At 46.5% G+C, this 21,841-nt stretch overlaps 2 protein-coding genes across 2 annotated transcripts; one reads left to right on the forward strand and one right to left on the reverse strand.

Moving 5' to 3' along the window:
- The first annotated feature begins 447 nt into the window (after positions 1 to 447).
- On the forward strand, positions 448 to 6,060 carry LOC310743955 (prolactin-like). Its single transcript, XM_083574719.1, has 5 exons — positions 448 to 486; positions 592 to 782; positions 1,860 to 1,967; positions 3,289 to 3,468; positions 4,897 to 6,060. Exons 1-5 carry the CDS (start codon positions 456 to 458, stop codon positions 5,089 to 5,091), a joined length of 705 nt encoding a protein of 234 aa, XP_083430845.1. The 5' UTR covers positions 448 to 455; the 3' UTR covers positions 5,092 to 6,060.
- Positions 6,061 to 7,691: 1,631 nt separating this feature from the next.
- On the reverse strand, positions 7,692 to 20,354 carry DBX2 (developing brain homeobox 2). Its single transcript, XM_083574704.1, has 4 exons — positions 19,629 to 20,354; positions 13,234 to 13,329; positions 9,117 to 9,298; positions 7,692 to 8,315 (listed from the first exon to the last, which is right to left on the reverse strand). Exons 1-4 carry the CDS (start codon positions 19,912 to 19,914, stop codon positions 7,968 to 7,970), a joined length of 912 nt encoding a protein of 303 aa, XP_083430830.1. The 5' UTR covers positions 19,915 to 20,354; the 3' UTR covers positions 7,692 to 7,967.
- Positions 20,355 to 21,841: the final 1,487 nt, after the last annotated feature.

Raw genomic sequence — 21,841 nt, forward strand, 5'->3', positions numbered from 1 at the left:
AACCTTCTTAAAATTACACTTATTAACATCGTTAAGTGACTTCCTTGCTTCCCCTTGGTTGAATTTCCATGCATATCCTTATAACGGCTTTCCAAGTCCATCTTTTATTCAAGTTTGCGCCCCTGCTCAGCGTGCATTTTGCGTTTGCGCAACCAGCAGACCACCTCCGAGGCGCCCCTTTCCCTCGCCCGCGTTTCTTTTACGCGCAGCCCAGAGTTCCTTTAAGGACTGCCGCTCTGCTTGCTCTCCCCTGGAGCCAACGCTCCGCACGATCGGGTAAATCTTCGCTGCCAGCTTTGCAAATCCGACGGAAGGAAGAGGGAGAGCGAGGAATGACTAAGCGAGCTCCCGGCGCCTCCGCTCCGCTCGCTCGTACCGTATAAAGGGCCTCTCCACCAGCCAGGGGGTCGCAATGGACCGCCGCCGCCCGCGTCCAAGTCGGCAGGAGCAGCAGCATGTGGCCCGCGCAAGACGCCGCCAAGGAAGGTAAGAGGCGGGCACTGGGCGGGCGGGCCGAGCTGCGATTGGTGCGTCTCCGGCGGCGGCGCTGCGCGATTGGCCCGCCCACGCTCTCCGCTCTGCTCCCTCCAGGTGTCGCTTGGCCGGTGCTGCTCTTGCTGTGGGCGCTCGAAAAGCCGCTGGGGGGAGGCTGCTCCGTGGCCGAGTGTGCCGGGGAAGACGCCGACTGCCGCTTCTTAGCTGTGGCTGATCTCTTCGACCGGGTCATCCTGCACTCCAGCAGGATCTACAGGCTCTCCACAGCCCTCCACTTAGATCTGGTGGTGAGTTTCTGGGCTTGTCCCAACTTCCCCCTTACTTCCATTCTCGAGCTGCGGTGGGTTGATTTTAAAATATGTGGCGGAAGGAGGGGGAAAATTATGGCGTTGTTCTTGTTTTTATATTTTTTTATTATGTATTATGTGTTTTTATATTGTAATTTTATGGTGTGAAACACCCTGAGACCTGCAGCTATAGGGTTGCCATATTTCAAGAAGTAAAAAAATCCAGACACCCCCAAAGTTGTTGAGGTGCTTTTTTTCAGGAAAACTCCAAAATTCCGCCCTCCAGAAATTCCTCCCCGGACGTCGCTTCTGCCTTTGAAATCCCGGTAACATCCAGAAAATCCCGGACTTATGGCAGCACTGGGTATAAAAATACAATAGTCAAACACAGAAGACTAACTGCCCAATTGTGTGCATATTTATGGTATTCAAATGTTCTTTCCCACCCCATATATTGTTGCTGTTGTTGTTGGTGTGTGTGTGTGTGTACACACACACATATACACAAATAGACACCTACTCATATCTTCCTTTCAGAAGTTTAAAAGCCATTGTGGTGTAGTGGTTAGAGACCTGGGGAAGAACCAACTTCAAATTGCCACTCTTACTTAAAGCTCATTGCTGTGGTTTAGGGGGGAGGTCATTTTTCCCCAGCCTAACCCACCTTGCAGGGCTGTTGTGAGAGTTAAATTGAGGGCAGGGGAGAACTATGTAGACTGCCTTGAGCTCCTTGGAGGACAGGTGGGATTAAAATGTAAAGATGGATGGGTGGATAATGCTAGGATAGCAGTCTTTATTTCATAACCCCATCTTCCTGAACATGAAGCCTACGTGTGCATCGCTTGCAAACCTGTGAGTTCAATAGCTATTTCCTCATATGTATTTTGGGAGCCGTAGCTGTTAGGTGCAATACGGTACCTTTGGATGCACATGGTACCAGACAACATCTGGTTTTGTTGCGCCATCAGGGAAGTATTAGGTGCTGTCCTATCCATGCAGCCTCCTCAAGTTGTTGACTGTGGAAAAGATCTATGCTCTGACAAATTAACTCCTGAGATCTTCTTCTTTCATTTGCAGGGAAAATATTTTCTACCTGGTGGGAACGAGCTGACCAAATCTGTTGGCAAATGCCACACCTCCTGGTTGTTGACTCCCAATGCCAAAGAATATGTTCAGAAAATGCCAGTAAGTACAACATGGCATGATCTACATTGCTGATGTAGCCAGTTACCCAGTTTGGGGGCAAGGGACTTGGCCACTAGACAACCAGTGGATCCTTCCAGCATAATCTCTCTGACAAACATCACTTCCATACAACTTTTTAGTGATTATTCAACTTGATTTGTTTGCCCAATTTTGGGGGGAGGTTCTATGATGCCCACGTTTTATTGGGGACCCATTTGGATTTGCTTACAGAAAGCTTTTGTGGAGGTGACACTATGTCTAACATTTGATGGGGAGGTTCTACAACATTGTGTCAATCAAATGCCCCACTCTATCCAGTGCACTTTCATTATCGCAAAATGTGGTTGTTGGTTGTTTTTTAAGTAAGTGAATTCATTGCACTAGAATGCCAAAAACCGCTCATGTTCTGGAGGAAGAGTTGGCTGCCTGCATCCACATTAAATTTATGCTCCCTCTTCCTTCTCCTCTGCCATTAACTTGGTCAAGTTGTATTACAACATACACCTCTCTGATCTACACCAACCTTTGGGAATCCTCAGTGGCTCTCCTCCACCTTTGCTGCTCTGCTGATACCTGGCCCACCACCTCTCTCCTCTTTGCACTCTGCCCATGTCTTTGCTTCTTTCCGCAGAGCCATATGGTCGAATCTCATATTCTTCCTCTCCCTACTTCCCCTTCTCTACCACTTGTCTCTCCTCCTGCAGCTCTCTGTAATTTTTCATCATTTCTCACCTGTCTAGCTTGAAGAGTTCAGGGCTGTGCTAGTCCCCTTCTAACCTCCCTTCCTCTTTCCTGTTTACCATCTCCCTTGCCCTCTTCCTCCTTTCAGTCACAAAAACGGTCTCTTTTTCTCTCCCACTAGAGTCAGTCAGCATGGTGCCCTCCAGATATTGCTGGACTGCAACTCCCATCATCTCTGACCATTGGTAATGCTGGCTATGGCTGATGGGAATTGCAGTCCAACATCTGGAAGCCACCATGTTGGCCATGCTTGCACCAGAGGAAGAAGGAAGCAGTTTTCACTGACCACCATCCCTGTGCCCTCACCCCCAAAAAAGCTGCCATGAAAGATCAGTGCACCCTTTGGAACAGCATGGGAGGTGGCGTTGGGAGATGCAAGGTGAAGGAGGAATTGGGGCGTGGAGGGAGACTCACCTCCTCTGCTTCCTTCAGCAGAGCATCCCATGAGCAGAATTTTCACTCATAGGGAGTCTTGACCCAACTCACAATGCTGAATATTCTGGAAGGGAACAGGGATGGAAAGGACAGCCAAGGCAAATTGATATTTGTCTTCTTTTATCTGTTTCTCTTGTACACTCAGAGAGAAGAGCTAACGCAATTGATCCTAAGGCTTTTGCAAGCCTGGAAAGAGCCTCTGTCCCACTTTGACCAGAGCAGAGTCCATCGTCCTAAATTGTCGGATGGGAACCTGCACAAAGCCAAGGAAATCAGCAACATGGTGCAGGAGCTGGAGACGGGAGTGGAAAAAATCACGGAGAAGGCTAGTTTGGTTAAATTCAGGCAGAACTGAACTTTGCTTGTGACTTGTATGTTGTGCCCTGTGGGAAACAAGCCTTACAACAGGGCTTAGGGATCTTTTTCAGCCTTTTCCCAGCCCTCATTCCCTTCTAAGCAGCCTTTTAAGAACCACATGCCCTTACCAGAGTTCAAGGACAAATTCCAGGCAGGCAAACAGCAGTCAAGGAGAGTATGAAGCAGGCTGGAGAGGGGTGTGGCCTGGGAATAGGAGGTGTGGCTAAGGAGGGGGTGGAGCCTCAGGAGACTCTCAAGAGCTCAACAGACAAGCAAAGGGTGCTTAGTGAAGAGATCCCATTGGTATAAGTTTTCTAAAGTATCCCTGTGAGCTAGAATGCTCTTTGTCCATAGCTGTAAGCCTGACATCACTTACCTAGGAACAAGCCCCATTGAGTTCAATAGCACTTACTTCTGAGGCTTTCAGCCCAAGTTAAGGTAAGGTAAAGGTACCCCTGCCCGTACGGGCCAGTCTTGACAGACTCTAGGGTTGTGCGCTCATCTCACTCTAGAGGCCGGGAGCCAGCGCTGTCCGCAGACACTTCCGGGTCATGTGGCCAGTGTGACAAGCTGCATCTGGCGAGCCAGTGCAGCACACGGAACGCCGTTTACCTTCCCGCTGGTAAGCGGTCCCTATTTATCTACTTGCACCCGGGGGTGCTTTCGAACTGCTAGGTTGGCAGGCGCTGGGACCGAACAACGGGAGCGCACCCCGCCGCGGGGATTCGAACCGCCGACCATGCGATCGGCAAGTCCTAGGCGCTGAGGTTTTACCCACAGTGCCACCCGCGTCCCTTACTCAGCCCAAGTTAGCATCCTATAAACCTGGCTTTCTCCACCTTGAAATTTCCAGTGAACGCCCCAAGTGGCAGAAGTATAGTATCAAAAAGTCAGCTATGAATGGATTTTTACATGGGATTCAAGGAATATTTATTCTTCTTCCGTGATCACTAGAAGAGGCAAAGAACTATGCTGCAATCCTGGCCTCCTAACTATTGGAAATCCTTCTCAGTTCTCCCTGCCCAATCCACCATTTCTATCATCTGCAAGGGCTAGAAACTTGTGTTGTTTTAAATGAATGCTGAGATTACCATGGTATTTCTTTTAATAAAAAATAAAGTTCTATGCTTCTGCAGTTCAGTCACAGCCTATGTAAATCCCTGGTACTACTTGCACATTTCTAGTTTAATGCTAAAATGCTAGTCTTGAAAGTTTAGAATAATGCCATGTCAGTTATTTCTGAGCACATTGGTTAAAACTATTCATTACTGAATATTTCACGAACTCTGATTTTGATATTTTTAACTCTAGTCCTATCATTTTTTTTCAGGAATGTAGGTTTGGTTTTGTGTACATCCTGTCTTCATTTCATTTCATTTCCCTTTCTTTTATTCAGATGCAATCAATGGGGATTTTCAGCAATTCGCTCAGCGGCATGGGATCATCCGAAGCAGCTGGTTTATCCATTAATAATGAAGGCAATTTAATGAGTGACTATGAGTTTATCCATTGCTTCAGGAGAGACTCCAACAAAGTACAAAACTACTTAAAAGTTCTCAAATGTAGGATTGTGCCAGCAAATAGTTGCTGAATTTTTTAAATCTGCAATGGCAAGGCAGTTTCCAGGACTAGCATTGTGTATTGTCTGTGGACGGTGAGCAAAATAATTTATAAAGGTCTTTATCATGCCTGCGGTCTCATTGAATTATTAACTGAAAAGCTGGATTCAGATAGCTTTGCCCCCGATTTCTTTTCCATTGTAATTGGCTGAAAAATTAAAGAGGACAAATTATGACTATGTGGCTTAACACAGCAGACAAAATGCACTTTGGTGATAGCTTACAAATCAAATGCTGCATGAAATTGCATTTTAAATAGTTCATTTTTTTTAATGTGAGCATGGAACTAGTAAAACGATCACTAGCCGGAAAAGCACACCTGGTTCTTCGATAATGATTATTATAAGTTTGTGGGGACAAGGATCCCCTAAACTCCTGGGTGCTAGATCTTCCCCATATAGTAAATGTTAGAATTAATCAAGGTTTGAGTAAGCTGTGCCAAACACTGCTGGAGCCAGGCCAGCCTTGAAAGACCAGCAATAATGCAACAAAATATGAGCCATCAAGACATTCAGTACCAGACACCAAGGGCAGAGACAAAAGGGTTTGGAAAAGGTTTAGGATTTCCATTTGGCCTGATGTAAGCTAGCAGGAAGGTCAGTTTGCAAGCTGGATCAGAACTCCTTATGGGCTGACTATGACAGGCTGTAAGAGAGAGGGGGAGCGTGTGGCTGATATCTGTGTTTTGGAGCCAAATGCTGTTGCAACTATGGGAGAAGCAGGACAACCTCTTGGAAGTGTGATGCTGGGAATTCCCTCCAGCTAGACTCAGGTTGTATATATGTGTAAATAAACCATAGATCATAAAGTCACCACATTTCTCCATGGTACCTCATTGCCCAGAATGGAAAAGAAAACAATAAACCCTGGCAAGCACACCTAGTACCCCCGGAATCTCACACCGCACATAGATTGGGATGGTGTGTAATAGTATTATTTCTCTCTCTCTTGTATTTCTTTCCCATAACATCAGATGGACTAGCTCCTTACTTTGATTTCAAGGTTTTAAAATGGTTTCGCTTCAGTACACTCCTGGCCTAGAGTGGAACACACACAGAGATGTGGTGGAGCGATGGCTGCTCATTCACTTCAATGGAAGAGGCAGCTCTCCTTGGTTTTTCTTGGCTTCTGCCTCATTTCTTGTTTGGGCACAATTCCACCACAGATATGCCACCAATCCGATGTTCATTTACTTGCAAGTAAGCTCTGTGTCACTCAATGGAACGTGCTGCCGGGTGAGCTTACTTGGGGCTGGAGCCTAAAATTGGCTTAAAAGTGACATTTCTTCATCCCAAAAAGCTGGTTTTATAAAAGGTTAGGTAAACCTCCAAAATGTATTTTGTATAGTTATGTTTTTACCTCTATCTTCAGTACATTTTATTTTATTGCTATGGCTAGTGGCTGATGCAAATAAAGATTCTTCTGATCTAAAGGGTTAGGAATCTCTTTATAGAGGATTCTCTGTGTATCCACCAAACCACAGTTTCCAGGGTTCTTTGGGGAAGACAGGACAGGAAATTGGTACAAAACTGATATAAAATTGTAGCATAAATAGGCTCTCAGTTCTTTTTTGTTGTTGTTGTTTTGTCTCATCTACCATTGCTTGACTCTCTGGTATCTTCTTAGCCATGACTGAGTTTACTGCCAGGACTTAGATTCTACCACCATATCTCACCTTAGCCCCACAACATCTACCACATTATCTATGACAAGTAAAGACGATAAGCTGATATCATCATGCATTATAGGTTTTATCGCTTCCCTAATGACCTTTAGAGGAGATATGGGGTATGGAACACTTCGTCACATGGCGGCTTCTACTTCTAAGATGGTCATATTGCACTTATAAAATTGACCTCCTCATATGGCAGTGCAGTAAGGCATTCTTAAAACAGGCAGCCACAACATGGCTGACTTTTTCAACATGCAGAGAATGCCAGGGCCATACCTCCTGCCACTCTGTGGTCTAAATCTCTTGGGCTTGCTGATTGGGTCGGCAGTTTGAATCCCCACGATGGGGTAAGCTCCTGTTGCTCTGTCCCAGCTCCTGCCAACCTAGCAGTTCGAAAGCATGCCAGTGCAAGTAGATAACTAGGTACTATTGCGTCAGGAAGGTAAACAGTGTTTTTGTGTGCTCTGGTTTCCGTCACAGTGTCCTGTTGCACCAGATACTGTTTAGTCATGCTGGCTACATGACCCAAAAAGCTCTCTGTGGACAAATGCCGGCTCCCATGGCCTGAAAAGCGAGATGAGCGCTGCAACCCCCTAGTCACCTTTGACTGGACTTAACCGTCCAGGGGTCCTTTACCTTTACTTTTCACCTGCTTTATAAATGATTTGATCCTCTGTCACAGGAATGGGGAACCTGTGGCTGTCCTGATGATGTTGGGACTACAGATCCCCTCATCCCTAACCATTGGCCATGCTGACAGGCGCTGATGGGAGTTTGAGTCCAACAACACATGGAAGGAAGGCCTCAGATCCCAGCATCCCAGCTTTAGAGAAGACATTAGTGTTGTGAAATGTTGAATTAATTGGTCTGGAGAGAATGACCACAAACACTCCAGTTGCATGTTGTGTGTACCACCATGTATTCTGAACTTCACATTCAACCTTTAAAGTTCACTTACCATCAGTTCCTTCCTACTTCACTTACAAGTACTGTTCAAGGCCAGAAGGCACATATGAGGGAAGACAACTGACTAGGGAATCTTTCTTATAGCATTAGTTTTTGCCAGTGTGTTACATTTTTGTTTTAGCAAATGGCGGAGTATAGAAACTAATTCAGTGTCCATATAAAATACAGTTAGTCTTGTGGGAGGAATCATCTTCAATCAATGGTCAGTTATCATTTTGCTCCATCAGTTCCCCCCACCCCATATGATACAACGTCCTTCTCTGTGCTGTCTTGTTCTCGATACAAATGTAATGTATCGGGAGAGGAGTTTGCTCTCGTAGGTATCTGCAAGCCGCTTCTGCCGTTCTGTCTCTCAGAATGTTCCGGGAGGCTCTGCCATCTTGGACCTGACTGCTGTTGAGCTATTTCCCAAACAGGACATGGCGAGGATGTAAAATTCAAAGATTTGGAAAGGTAGGTCTCTTGAAGACCTTCCTCTGGCAGGCACCTGTTTGACAGCACTTCTTTTTCTTTGGAGTTTCGCCATTTCATCCTTCGATTTTGAAACCAGATTTTGACCTGTTGGTGGGGTAATTCGACACTATTATTGTTGGTTTCTTAAGATAATTCCACCTACCATATGCACCTTAATAATATAATAACAACTCTGGGCAGCTTCCAACAAAATATTAAAATACCGTAATACATCAAACATTAAAAGCTTCCCTAAAAAGGGCTGCCTTCAGATGTCTTCTAAAAGTCTGGTAGTTGTTGTTCTCTTTGACATCTGGTGGGAAGGAGTTCCACAGGGCGGGTGCCACTACCAAGAAGGCCCTCTGCCTAGTTCCCTGTAACTTGGCTTCTCGCAGTGAGGGAACCGCCAGAAGGCCCTCGGCACTGGACCTCAGTGTCCAGGCAGAATGATGGGGGTGGAGACACGCCTTCAGATATATACTGGACCGAGGCCTTAAGTTTTTCATTCCCCTCTCTGAGCCTAACCAAAAGCCACCCTTACGTACCAAGATGAACTCCACTTTAGGAGGTTAACAAAACCCTGTTATACTTCTGCTCAAACAAGGAACAGAGCAGAGGCACCGGCGGAGGAACAGGAGTGCAGAGGGAGCAGACTGCCCCCCAGCACCACTATTCCAGTAGGGTGCCATTGTGGTGCCCCCCCAGACACACACTGCGCACCTCCCCGTGCGCGCACCAGGTGCCATGCCCCTCGGGGCACGCTACGCCCTTGCAGATGGGTGCCACGCCCCTGGGGACGCCAGCCGCGCCCCTGCCTGCTCTCCACCCCTGGTAGCAGAGCAATGCAGCTTCGCCACTGAGCAGAGGTTCAGAACACAGCTGACGAGGTACCAAACCTCTCTGTACCTGTGACTCTTTGAGACCCAGACTGAGGGCCAGTTTCTTCCTGTCTGTTTTGCTGATGTATTTCTGCTTCTGGAACATTTTCTCCAAAGCTTTTCTTTGATCTTCAGAAAAAACAGCTCTTCTTAAAATGCCTCTCCGGGATCGGGAATCCTGGGTTAGAAGAGGCAGAACACTTTCCTGTCCTGCAGCAAGAAAAACGGAGCAGCGCACATTAGTGTCATTGATCCAATTAGCCAGATTTTTGGGGTGGGAATCCTGCATATAACCTGGCAGGCCGATTTCAAAGAGTTCCCATACGGCTATGTTTCAGAGATGCTGTTGCAGCACAATAAACTGCTGCAGATAAAGCCCATGCAACATATCTGTCCTTAAATATTACACCTCATTCTACAGCAATTGAACCCAGATGTTCTATGTGAAAAGGACATGCTCTGCCATTCAGTTACATCCCTTTCCTAAGTGTGTGTGATCAGAATGCTGGCCAAGTAAAGTTATTTGAATTAGGCCCCAGCCTTCTAGAAAACTCTGGATAACTCACAAGATTCCTATAATCTCTGATTGGTTCAGATTAGTTCAGACAAACAGAAAATCTAACCTGTTTTAACAGGAGGTATAGAGCTAACCGCTACAAAAAATAAAATAAAACCACAAGTTTAAATCAGATCTTACATTCTGAGCAATGTCCTCATTGTGATAAAGAACTTTATGGATTCCCACCCCTCACCCCCGATCTACTGTAGGCAGAAGAATAAGTTCACCTATAGATCACAATGGTTTTGTCAGGACTAATCAGCTGCAACAAGCTTGCAGGCCTGTGCAGCTGAACTCCACCCTTGAAGGATGTAATACCATGTTGACACAAACGCTAATATGGTACCAAATACTTTTGGGGGGGAAAGCTTCTCCTTTGCATTCTAGTATATGGTGATAAATGTCTCCTTAATCTGTGGAACAATCTTCATTTGCCTTTGTGGCAGAGACCACCTTGAAGGAGCGAGTAAAGGCTTTCGTCATGGTTTCCATTTTTTCCATTGCAATTCAATACGCTCTAGTTAAATGGACAATTAATAGGTCACTTCCAAAATAGTAGTGTATCAGTCCTGGTTAATAAACAATTGCCGCAGTTGATAATGGGCCCAGTGTATTCAGTGGGTGCCTGTATGCGCTCGGCTCAGCTCACTAAATCCCTTTTCAGGTAGACAGGGTTATATGGGAAGATGAGCTAGAATGAGTCTATAAAAGTCAGTTTCATTCACTGCTTTATTTTTCAGTCAAGTGCTTTAAATGGTGTCCAGAAATCCTCGCGGAATACGAGACAGGAGAAAAGATCTGCGCACAGAACCCCGCTTTATGGCCACACAAAAGGGCAAGTGACCCCTGGCCCGGCCCTTTCAGCCCAAAATGGTTCCTAAAGTTCATCGGCACAGTGAAAAATGGTGGTGAGGTCGCGTGTGGATGAGTAAAGTGAAAGTGGCAATTGGTCACGGCGCTGTTGCCCATTGTGAGGTAGCTGGGCCCATGTAAAACGCTCTGTGGGAAAGTGTCAGCTCCCTAAAGAGCGGCTCTGAAACTTGCAGCTCATTAAACTGGCAGCATTTACTGCCTCACTTGTCAAGAATCATTCGACTTAGCAACTGGCCTCCTGAAACATTCATAAAGAAGCCTCTTCTACCATCGCCCCCCCCCCAACCGCCTCCTAGAAATCTGTCACTAGCACTAGGAGATCCTTCCAGCAGCCATATCTTCCAGTGTGGATTTAGATTATTGCTTGGGGTCTTCCCATAGGCATTGGGATGTTGAACTGGATTTATCTGGCTTATTTGATTTATTTTCAATATTCAAGGGCAGCTTTCCACCATAGGTGGTGACAAAGCAGTTTACAAGAGCGATCAGTAAAATAATCCATCAATCAAAACAGAGAAGTGTTCAAAACAAACAGAAAGCTCATCGGCCCCATAAAGAGTCAAAGCATAACTTACTTTAAAATGACAAGGAAAGGTCTTTGTCAAGTACCTTGAAGTTCAACAGGAAGAGGGTCTTTCTGATCATATCCGGGAGGGAGTGCCAAAGAAGCAGACCCACAGTACTGACAGCAGTGCTATTTTTCTAGAAAAAGAGGGGCCGGAACTCACCATGAACACCTCCCTTGTTCTATTATAATGGCAGTGGTGCCCACCTAGGAGGTGCTGGAACTGAGTTCTGGCAAGTTCCAGTTGAAAAAAAATTCCTGCCTGATAGGCCTTTGGACTAGAGCCAGCAGGGCTCTGATGTTATTATTTCACTATATTCATTCTTTTTGAGAGCATTTGACCCCAATTTCGCTTCCTTCAGATATTCCAGTTACCATCAACAATAATTTCTGTTGTTGTTGTGAGGATGGAAGCTTTTGGGTTCCTAACATCTGCAACCTAAGCAGATGTGTCAAGAAAGGGGATCGTACCTAAATCTACTGGACTAGCGTAGGTGGCACTGTCATCTAAACCACTGAGCCTCTTGGGCTTGCCGATCGGAAGGTTGGTGGTTCGAATCCCCGCGATGGGGTGAGCTCCCATTGCTCTGTCCCAGCTTCTGCCAACCTAGCAGTTCAAAACTGCACCAGTGCAAGCAGATAAATAGGTACTGCTGCAGCGGGAAAGTAAACAATGTTTCTGTGTGCTCTGGTTTCCGTCACAGGGTTCCATTGCACCAGAAGCGGTTTAGTCATGCTGGCCACATGACCCGGAAAGCTGCCTGTGGACAAACGGCAGCTCCCTCGGCCTGAAAGCGTGATGAGCGCCACAACCCCATAGTCGCCTTTGACTGAACTTAACCATCCAGGGGTCCTTTACCTTTTTATCTTGTTGGATCTAAATCTACTGGACTAGCCTGAAAATGATGTCATCAAAGTGGTATAAAATGAATTAAACTCATAGAAAGTACCTCTTCAGATAAAAGACTTGGGCGGGACGGAATAGTACAATCAAGTTAGTTTGCAGTTACTATGTGGGAATAATTTCAGAAAAACCATGGGCTGTGTTCACACCATACATCTGAAGCGCTATGATACCACTTCAAATAGTCATGGTGTTCCTCAAATAATTTTGGGAGTTGTAGTTTTCTAAAGGTGCTTGGAGTTTTAGGAGACCCCCCCTCCCCCGCCCACCTATTCCCAAGGTGGTTTAATGATTAACCCCTTTCACAGGGAACTCTAGAAACACTACCTACCTAGAAGCACATATCTAAAGCACTGGAAATGCTTAACAAAAACAGCAAAATCTGAATAGCTTTGAAATAGGGATGGGATTCAATCAAATGAGTGAAACAAACTCTTATACTGAGCAAACGACCAATTACTCCACCCCCACCTCCAAAAACCCTATTATCTGCTGATACATGCTATTTCAGGAATCCTAACAGTACAAGCAGTCATGGTTAATGATGACAACTTTAATTTGGTGTGAAATTTCTTCTAAATTTCTCTGCTGCCTTTGTGAGCTGTAATTTGTAATTTTGTATACACACCTATTTGTGTGTTTTCATATTTGACCAAACGGAAAGAAAACTTTTTAAAAAGGTATTATGCATACATTTTCAAGTCCTACCGACTTTAATAAGGAGATTTATCCATATGTAGAACTCTTCCACTGATAACTGTGGGACTTAAAAATCTTTGGCGCTATAATACCCCAAGTTTAAAATGTGGAAAGGATGTCTCTTTTCAAAAACAGAATCCTTATGTTTCCTAAGAGTTAGGTTTTGGCTTGTTTGTTTGTTTTTTTAATAAAAAAAAGACTGGCATTTTGTTTTTGCATTTCCCATTTACGAACGACCATTGATTCAGGCCTTGGAAGCAAATTGTGGATCTTTTCCCAATTCTCTGAAAGCCAGATGCCTCCCTTGCTTGGCACTTTCTCTCAATGGGGTTTAAAATCTCTCACAATTACTCAGTGTACTGAAGTCTGATAAATCTTTGGAACCCTTCTGAATGGAATTGCTGTGATTTTTACAGAGGCATGAGCTCTTTGCCATTGCATCACCAATTAGGTTTTTTTTCTCCCCTCTTCCCAGCGCACATTAAATCCTGCTGCTTTGGTTTACAGAATAACTCAAGCATTACTGATGAAGCATAAAAACTTACTTGGAAAAGCAGTGGGAGATGCAGGGTGTTGACAGGACCCACCGCAGCACGTCGAATAAACTGGCGGGGCTCTCAAGAAAAAGGGCTTCAGAAGAGCTGCAAACACAGGGTTGAGTCCAATGAATGTTGCTGGCATTCACAACACTTTTAAGTATAGATAATGCTACAATAGAAATCTATTAAAGCCAATTAGCGTTTCGCCATTGCTTTCTCGGTAAAAAGTGGATTCCGTCAGGCATCCACTGTGACGGGAGCCGCGGTTTTTTTTTCTGCCTAAATGCGAACACTGAGAAATGATAAGCCATCTCCTTGTGCAAGAAACTTCATCAAAATCTGTTTCATCTCATTAATTGCTTAAAAATATAACCAGTTGAACCCTCCATGCACATTTATTTGCTGGCAGTTATTTGGTCAATCGTACACTTGCTTAGGTTAAGTTCCATGATTCATTAATGCTTCTAAGAAGCATTGGCTGATGTTATCTCCAGTTTGATAACTAATTTTACAGAATAGCCAAGCAGTGGCTGTTTTAAGCCACCGTGCTATTTACTCTGTATAATTTTAGTGGCTCTAAAATGCCATCGTTGTGGGTTAGCAAATGTGTTGCTCCAACCACACAGAGGTTGTTTGAATACCCACCGATCGCATTTTAAATCTCAGCCCTAATATAGAATGCCTAGAAACAATGGTTCGCTCCAATGAAAGGGGCTATTTGCATGCCAGTCGTTTGTGCAGTGTGACTTGCCACGTGGATCAGGAAATGTTCTCCATGGCACTGCAAAGTGCAAGCCTTTCTTGGACGATTGCCCTACCTGCACGGCAAGCCGTTGCATGCTAATGGCTCGCTGCAGACAGATTGAAGGGTCTCCGCTCAGCTGCTTCACAGGCACCAGCCCAGAAATCTCACTGCGCTTCCCTTCATCCGACTCCCAAAATAAGGATGCTTTAGGATGAGGCACCAAATTGTTGGAACTGATTGCAGGAGCACAAGTGGTGCTTCCTTGCCTCTTCCAAATACCCTCCCCCACTGTATTCACCACATTTCAAAAGCAGTTTGAGCTCCAGTGTGGGAAGGCAGCTGACAAGATATTTGCCAAGAGTGACTTCTCTGAGTTGTGCTGATTTGAGTTTCCATTTTGGTCCTCTTCCCTTTGCCACGCATGTAGAAGCCACTCAGGAAGATGCCTGTTACCAATGTGAAGATCAGCATAATGGAATTATGGCTGACTGTGTCGGCAGTACAGTGGTACCTCGGGTTAAGTACTTAATTTGTTCCAGAGGTCTGTTCTTAACCTGAAACTGTTCTTAACCTGAATCACCACTGTAGCTAATGGGGCCTCCTGCTGCTGCCGTACCGCCGGAGCACGATTTTTGCTCTCATCCTGAAGCAAAGTTCTTAACCCGAGGTACTATTTCTGGGTTAGCCGAGTCTGTAATCTGAAGCGTATGTAACCTGAGGTACCACTGTAAATAAATACTCCAGCAGTTGTTTAAAGCTAAATTTCCATAGAAGAAATAACATTGGCGCGTGCACCTGGAATAAAAAGTTAGGGCACATAGTGAAGGTAAACCAGGGCAGATAACTTTATTAGCCATTATCAGCGAAAGATCTCCAGTGTGAATTATCAGCAAGCAGGAACCATCTTGTGATCTCCTTTGGGAATCCTTAAGACAAACCTGGCCCTGCCTGCTTCTGCCACACCTTTCAGATGTTGAAGGAGGAAATCCCGAATCAATACTTGTCCCATCCACCCCAAGTGTTAAGACTCAGGACACTGAGGGCTCGTGCACATTTGCATTCATCCCATGATTTCTACGTATGGGAATGAGTTGATTTTATTTAATCCCACTGCTGCCCCTAGGACAAGTGTCAATCCGCAGAAAACCCGACTGATGTCTGTTCCAGTTCAACACTAAATGGCAGGTTTTCCCAGGGAAAGAAAAACCTCTCAGACCTGTTTCTAGAAATCGTGAGACAAATGGAAATGCAGATTGTGAGAATGTTCAGGGTGGCAGGAGAGGATATATTGTTTATAAATATACTTCCTAACTTGTGCTAGCAAGTTCCTTCATGTAGCAGAGTTACACTCCCCCTTCTTACATGCACAGCAGATAGCTGGTTGCAGGCTTGTGTAAGCCTCTCACTATTATACAATTCAGTCTGTCTATGATTGAATTGTGCGTTTCTGGTAAGTTCCCTTTAATCTCTCTTAAAAGAATAAAGATATGACAATCTTATTTAAAGTTAATAAAAGAAGTTTACTCACATCAGTTCACAGTTGGATTCCTGAAGGCAGACTTAGTTACAAAGATATACATGTGGATCTACCCTATATGGGGAATAGTCCCAGTGCTTCTGCTAGCTGAGAGCTAGCAGAGCACTCCTAGCTAAAAAGCTGGTCCAACGAAGAAGGAAGTGAAAAAGAGAGAGTGCGCTGCGTGACTCGTCCTTTTATTACCTGGACAGGTAAGGTCACACCCACTTCTAGTCACATGCAAGGAAGGATGCTCCAGCCCAGGAGGAACAGGAAGTTTCAAATGGCTGGACCAACATCCCCTTGCATGTCCACTCTAGGAAAACAAGAAATGTTGTATTGACTGCTCCCAGTGGATTACATCCCACATAGATGAGCCTTGAGCATAGGATAGCAAAGCTATTCACCACATGGTTCCTGGAACCTAGCCTGTGGGCAGAAAAAAGGAAGAGGACTTGTTGCCCTTTTGCCCTTTTTGCAAGGGTGACTCATGCTGCGCCAGGGGAAGTGGCGAAAAGACTTCTCAAAGTGCTCACATTCTGACAATCCCCAGTCACAAACTACGCCTGGCACCTGGCTAATTTTGAAAGCTGGCCCTTAGTGCATACTTCCAGCAATCCGCAGAGTGGTTCCTTTCCCTGACCCAGGCCCTAAGATCTGATTGGCAAGCCTAAGGACCCCTCCCCCTTTCATAATGATACTTCTGAGCATGATCTACATGCACTGCACTGATGCTGTGACCAATCTACTTCACTATGTGATGCCACCTTGTCTCAAACTCCCCTTCCGATAGGATCAGTGTAGAGCTAGAAGAAGAAGAAGAGCAAGTCACTCTCCATCAATTTGTTCTGCAGGCAAAACCTTCCTCCTTGCAGATGAAACATCCCTTAAGCAATTGGTACCACAGCCCTGTATTGGGCAAGTGCCTGTCAAGCCAATCCAGGGAGGGCTGGCAAAATGGCAGTGCAGACTTCCATGTAGCCCTTTCTGGCCTTGCCCCCTGCCAGTGTGCGCATGGATGCAACACACCTCTGTGTGCTCAGCCTGATGTCCTGACTTCTTTTGGTGCAGATGAAATGCCATCCCTGACTTCATGCGTCTCACATTAGCTTTAAGATGGTGGGAAGCCTGTAGCCTCAGAGGCATTCTTGGACTCTTATAATCAAATGGCCACATGTTTCCAAACAGATTCCAAAAGAGTAGACCTGGCATTTTTGACCTAGATCCTAATCTCTTCGGCGGGGAGAGTTGTGGAAATCCTTTATGGAGTGAAGCTCCTTCATGGGGTGAAGAGTTAGAATGGATGGATTTAAACTCATTGGAGACTCTTGAGAGTCCCATGGACTGCAAGAAGATCAAACCTATCCATTCTGAAGGAAATCAGCCCTGAGTGCTCACTGGAAGGACAGATCCTGAAGCTGAGGCTCCAATACTTTGGCCACCTCATGAGAAGAGAAGACTCCCTGGAAAAGACCCTGATGCTGGGAAAGATGGAGGGCACAAGGAGAAGGGGATGACAGAGGACGAGATGGTTGGACAGTGTTCTTGAAGCTACCAGCATGAGTTTGACCAAACTGCGGGAGGCAGTGGAAGACAGAAGAGCCTGGCGTGCTCTGGTCCGTGGGGTCACGAAGAGTCGGACACGACTAAACGACTAAAGAACAACAAGCAGGAGTTGGAGAACCTGTGGCCCTCCATATGTTGGAGCTGGTCCACTGGAGCAAGTGTGACACTATCTGAACCAACCACAGTCTGCCCTCCTCCAGCCCCTGCCTGCCTGCCTTCTTACAGTACTTACAATGAGTCTAGGCCCTGGCAATCTGTGTCCTCCTCAGTCTCAGCTCTTACCTGGTAAAACTCAAAGGGGGGGGGGAGCATTAACAAAACTAGAAGTAGTTGGCTCCACCCGTCGTTGACTCTGGCGCCATCTACTGTTGGCCTCCCTGCTTTCTTTGCTACTTGCCTCCAGTTATTGCTGAACTAGTCCCATGATTCCTGACCACTGCCCATGCTGGCTGGTGTTGATGGGGATTCAACAGCCTGGAGGGCACTGTGTTCCCTACTCCTGATGCACTGAGTAAAGAAGTCCACGGCCATTGAAAAGTACTGTATGCTATGCCCAGTAGAAAACCCAGGGTAAGACTTGGCAATGTTTAAAATAACACTCCCCCAAACTGCACCCACAAAGAGCCCATTCTGCTCTCATCTAATTGGCAGTCGGGCTCTCATGGAAGCCAATTGCTTGCAGGCTTGAGAACAGAAATAGATGAGAATCAACAACTAAGACAGGCTGCAAGTCCCATGACATTTATTATACAGCAGATCTGCCAAAAGCCATTTCGCAGTTCCAAGTGACTAAACCTGAAGTAGAGCATGCATTTCCACAGATGCTTCTGACAGGGCCTTTCGGCTTTCGCAAGCTTGAGAGTCTGTTCTTATTTAAACACACACACCAGTTCTCCAAGCGCCTCTACCAAAGGATTCTAAGGATTCAGTTGTTATCTATCACCACAACAGCCTCCAAGTCTTTCTGGTTGGCATTTCTGAAAAGTTAAGCTCAGGAACAGGCAGAAGAAATTACGTTGGAACTGTCCCAGATGGACAGGTTTGTACTCGGACAGCTGCTTCCTGACATATCAGCTCTCAACGTGGGCCTCTGAATATGTTTATGAAATGTGGCCTGCCATGGAATGAGCTACCACTGGATTCCTTTCAGTGGAGGACAACTTCCACAGCAGAGTCTCAGGTCTAGGTGAAGCCCTCCAGGCCCTCTATGTTGCCATTATAATGGTGGCAGAGGGTCCCGCCGTACCTCCCAGCAGCGGTGGAGGGTGTGCTGTCCTTCCCCGAGCAGCGGATGGTATGGCGATTTATTGCACAGCCCTGCAACCCACTCATCTCCATGGCTAGGGTGAGCTAGGTGACAAAACATCATGCCTGGTCTGGTCCCAAGAAACACAAACCAGCTGACTAGGGTGACATGCCTAGGGCAAGCACTTCTGTAGGGATGCATTCATCCCGAATGAATAACCAGAGTCCTGAATACAGTGGTACCTCGGGTTAAGAACTTAATTCATTCTGGAGGTCCATTCTTAACCTGAAACTGTTCTTAACCTGAAGCACCACTTTAGCTAATGGGGCCTCCTGCTGCCGCCATGCGATTTATGTTCTCATCCTGAAGCAAAGTTCTTAACCTGAGGCACTATTTCTGGATTAACGGAGTCTGTAACCTGAAGCGTCTGTAACCTGAGGTACCACTGTACTAGCTAGAGCAAGGGGAAACTGGAAGGGTCCATAAACTGGTAGATCTGCAGGGAAAGTTGCTGCTTACTGGTGGAAAGCAGGTGGCTCAGACAGGCCTGCTGCTCCCAAGTTGCATGGCATCCCAAAGAGATCACCCCACAAATACTACACATAATACACATTTAAACCCCAGTGCTCACCACCAACGCATATGGAAAAGCTACCACCCCCTATTACTTACTCACGCTCGCTAATATTACTGAGTTTTTAAATATATTTGGGGGAGGGGGTATGGGTACTGGCATAGTTATTTTATTGAAGCTACCTGAAATCGTTGGATTAAATAGCCCAAGGAAATACACTGCTTTAAAAAAAAATACTTTTATTCTATCAAGCGGTGTATAAATTTTATGAAACCAATAAAACAGAAATCGATCGATAGAGATCAATCTTCTAAGACGGAAGGGGGGGGGAAAGAGACGATAAAGGCGGTGCGTTTCCGCGTCGTTTCAGAGCGCAGACTTAACAAGTGCGAAGTCGAGAACCGGATCCGGTTCGGATCCAGGGAGCGGCTTTTCGCTCTTGCGCAGCTTTCGCCTAGCGGGCGGCGGGGATCGAGAGCGGGAAAGCCTCTTGCACTTCGCGGAGAGCGAGCAAGCGGGACTCCGGGTTCTGCGCCAGCAAGACGCGAAAGTTCGAGTCCCGGGTTTGCGCTCCCGCGCGCCGCTTCCAGCCGCAGAACCCGAAATGATCGAGGGAGGAAGAAGCGCGTGGATCTGCCGCTAGCCCAAGATCGAGCAAGGGGATCCTGAGCAGCCGGGATCGCTTTAGGCGGAGAGTGGGTTGGGGACCGGGGAAGCCTGCCTGGCTTCCTGGCTGCCTGCTGGCTTGGCTCACCTGTGGCTGCGGGCGCAAAGCTGCCTTCTCTGTCCGCCGTCGAGGCGCCCGGAGCGGGGAAGGGCCAGGGGCTGCTGATCTGGGCGGCGGCTGCCGGGCACAGCTTGAGCGGGACGGGCGCGGCGGGCAGGTCGGCAGGACCCTGCTGCGGAGCCGCCCCGCCGCCGGCACGCAGCAAGTTCTCGATCAGGAAACTTTTGCCGAAGTTGCCGAAGCCCGGCGGGGCGGGCAGGCTGAGCAGGCCAGCCGAGCTGCCGCAGGGCCAAGCCAGGGCGCCGGGAAGCATCGCCGGGGACGGGAGGCGGCAGGAGGGGGAGCCTGGCCCGGATCCGACGCCTTAGCACACACACACACCCCCGACGATCAGCCTCCTGCCGGCACCTCAGACGGGATCAGTAGAGGGGGCCGCGCGTGTCCCCATTCCACGCACCCACTTTCTAGTCCTTGGAGAGGGGTGGGGTCCGAGAGGGGGGTGCTCCTTTCGTGCGCGACCGACGTGTCCCTCTCGCGCTCTGCGGAGATCCGACGCGGCGGACGAGAAGGTGTGTCCGGCCTCATTAATTACGTCCAGGAGACTTAAGGAGTGATGGACAAGGGCGACAAAGCAAGCGCGGATGGGGGCGAAGAGCTGGGCGGGGGCGCCCTCCGCCATTGGATGGGCATGGAGCCTCCTCGAAACCATTGGATCGCCGGGTCCCCCTTCTTGGCCGGCGCTGAAGGGGCTTCCCGGTTCCTTATGCGTGCCCCTCCAATGCTCACCGCTGGCAGGCTGTGTCCCCTTCCAGATTGAGCCGGTGAGGAAAGGGGAGCTGTGACTACTCCCTGATTGCTCTCACCCACTCTGGGCCCATCCACACCTTGGCTTAATGTGGATTGTGAACCCCATAGGGACACCCACCTGTCATCATTCTCAGATTCAGCATGAAATAACTCAACAACAGTTGTTTTAAATTACGCTCAGAAAAACCTGTCCAAATCTTTCTACAATTTCTACTTTTAGTTAAGTGTTTTTATTTACTTACTTAATTTAGGGGGTGCAGCTGCTTCCCCCTTGGCTACACCCATGCCTTTAGGGCTCCTTTAATGCCCACCTCCGTTTGCTAATGCCCCCACTTTCTCTTCCCTGTATTCGGATTGTCTATGCAATAGGTGTAGCTCTCCCAGATTGTCAAAGGGATCTCCGGATTTAGGGAGGGGGAAATGTGGGACAGCTGGGGGGCAAGTGCCGTGTGGCTGAGCTGGGGTGTCTTGCAGAAGTGTAAGTGTATACTCCAAGCTTATTGTGGGATGCACAATGGAGTCATCACATGTAAAAAGGTGTTGCACAAAAACAATATCTTTTATTGGGGAGAATTCTAGCAAATCTCTAAAGGGACAGTTCCATAATCATTAAAACAAACAAACAAAAACCATTTGTTTATTAGTTCCTTCAATTCCTTATTGAGTCTGCTTCTGGGGAAGCGATAACCAAATTCTGACTGTCTTCCAGGTTCCTCAGAGGACTTACAAGCCCTTTATCCAACATGGGCCATCACTGGCTCCCAATTTTGAAGCTGATTAGAATTGCCATTGGCATCTGTGCCATCTATTGTGCATTCCGCGCTATTTGCCAACACTGATGCATTAAAGAAAACCAAACCTGATCTATTTGAAAGGATGACCTTAACTGTGGTTGCGTTACAACAAAAGTTGTTAAATTGCTCTGAAAATATCAGACATAATTATCATTATGCTGCACTAGGTAAAACTTTTTGAAAGCGCTTCTGTTGAGAAAACTATTTAGGAGATGTTGCAGTTATTTTTTTAAAGCTGTATGTGTGGTATATATTTTTTCATCTCACTGCTCCTTAAAAGTGCAAGTATTTTATGGTTTGGGCTCCGGTACCAAAGTAAGATACTGTATAATCTCCTTATCATGCTTTTGTAAGAGAACTAGGTGGTGTTTTTTGTTTTGTTTTTAATACATTTGCTTGTTTTTCAATAACGTGTTAGAAAATATGATTTAAAAAAAGAAGCTAGTCACAGCCAAAGCCTGTATCTGTGGAATATTTGTGGAGGGGTTGAGGGAAAGGAATAACTTTTATATTTTATTGCATTGCATTTATTGCTTTTATATCCTACCTTTGCTCCAAGGAGTTCAATGTGGTGTACATGGTTCGCCCCCTCCTCATTGATTCCTTACAACAACCCTGTAAAGTAGATTAGGCTGAGAC

The sequence above is a fragment of the Podarcis filfolensis genome (genome assembly GCF_964270895.1).
Source record: "Podarcis filfolensis genome assembly, chromosome: 10".
Lineage (NCBI taxonomy): Eukaryota > Metazoa > Chordata > Lepidosauria > Squamata > Lacertidae > Podarcis > Podarcis filfolensis.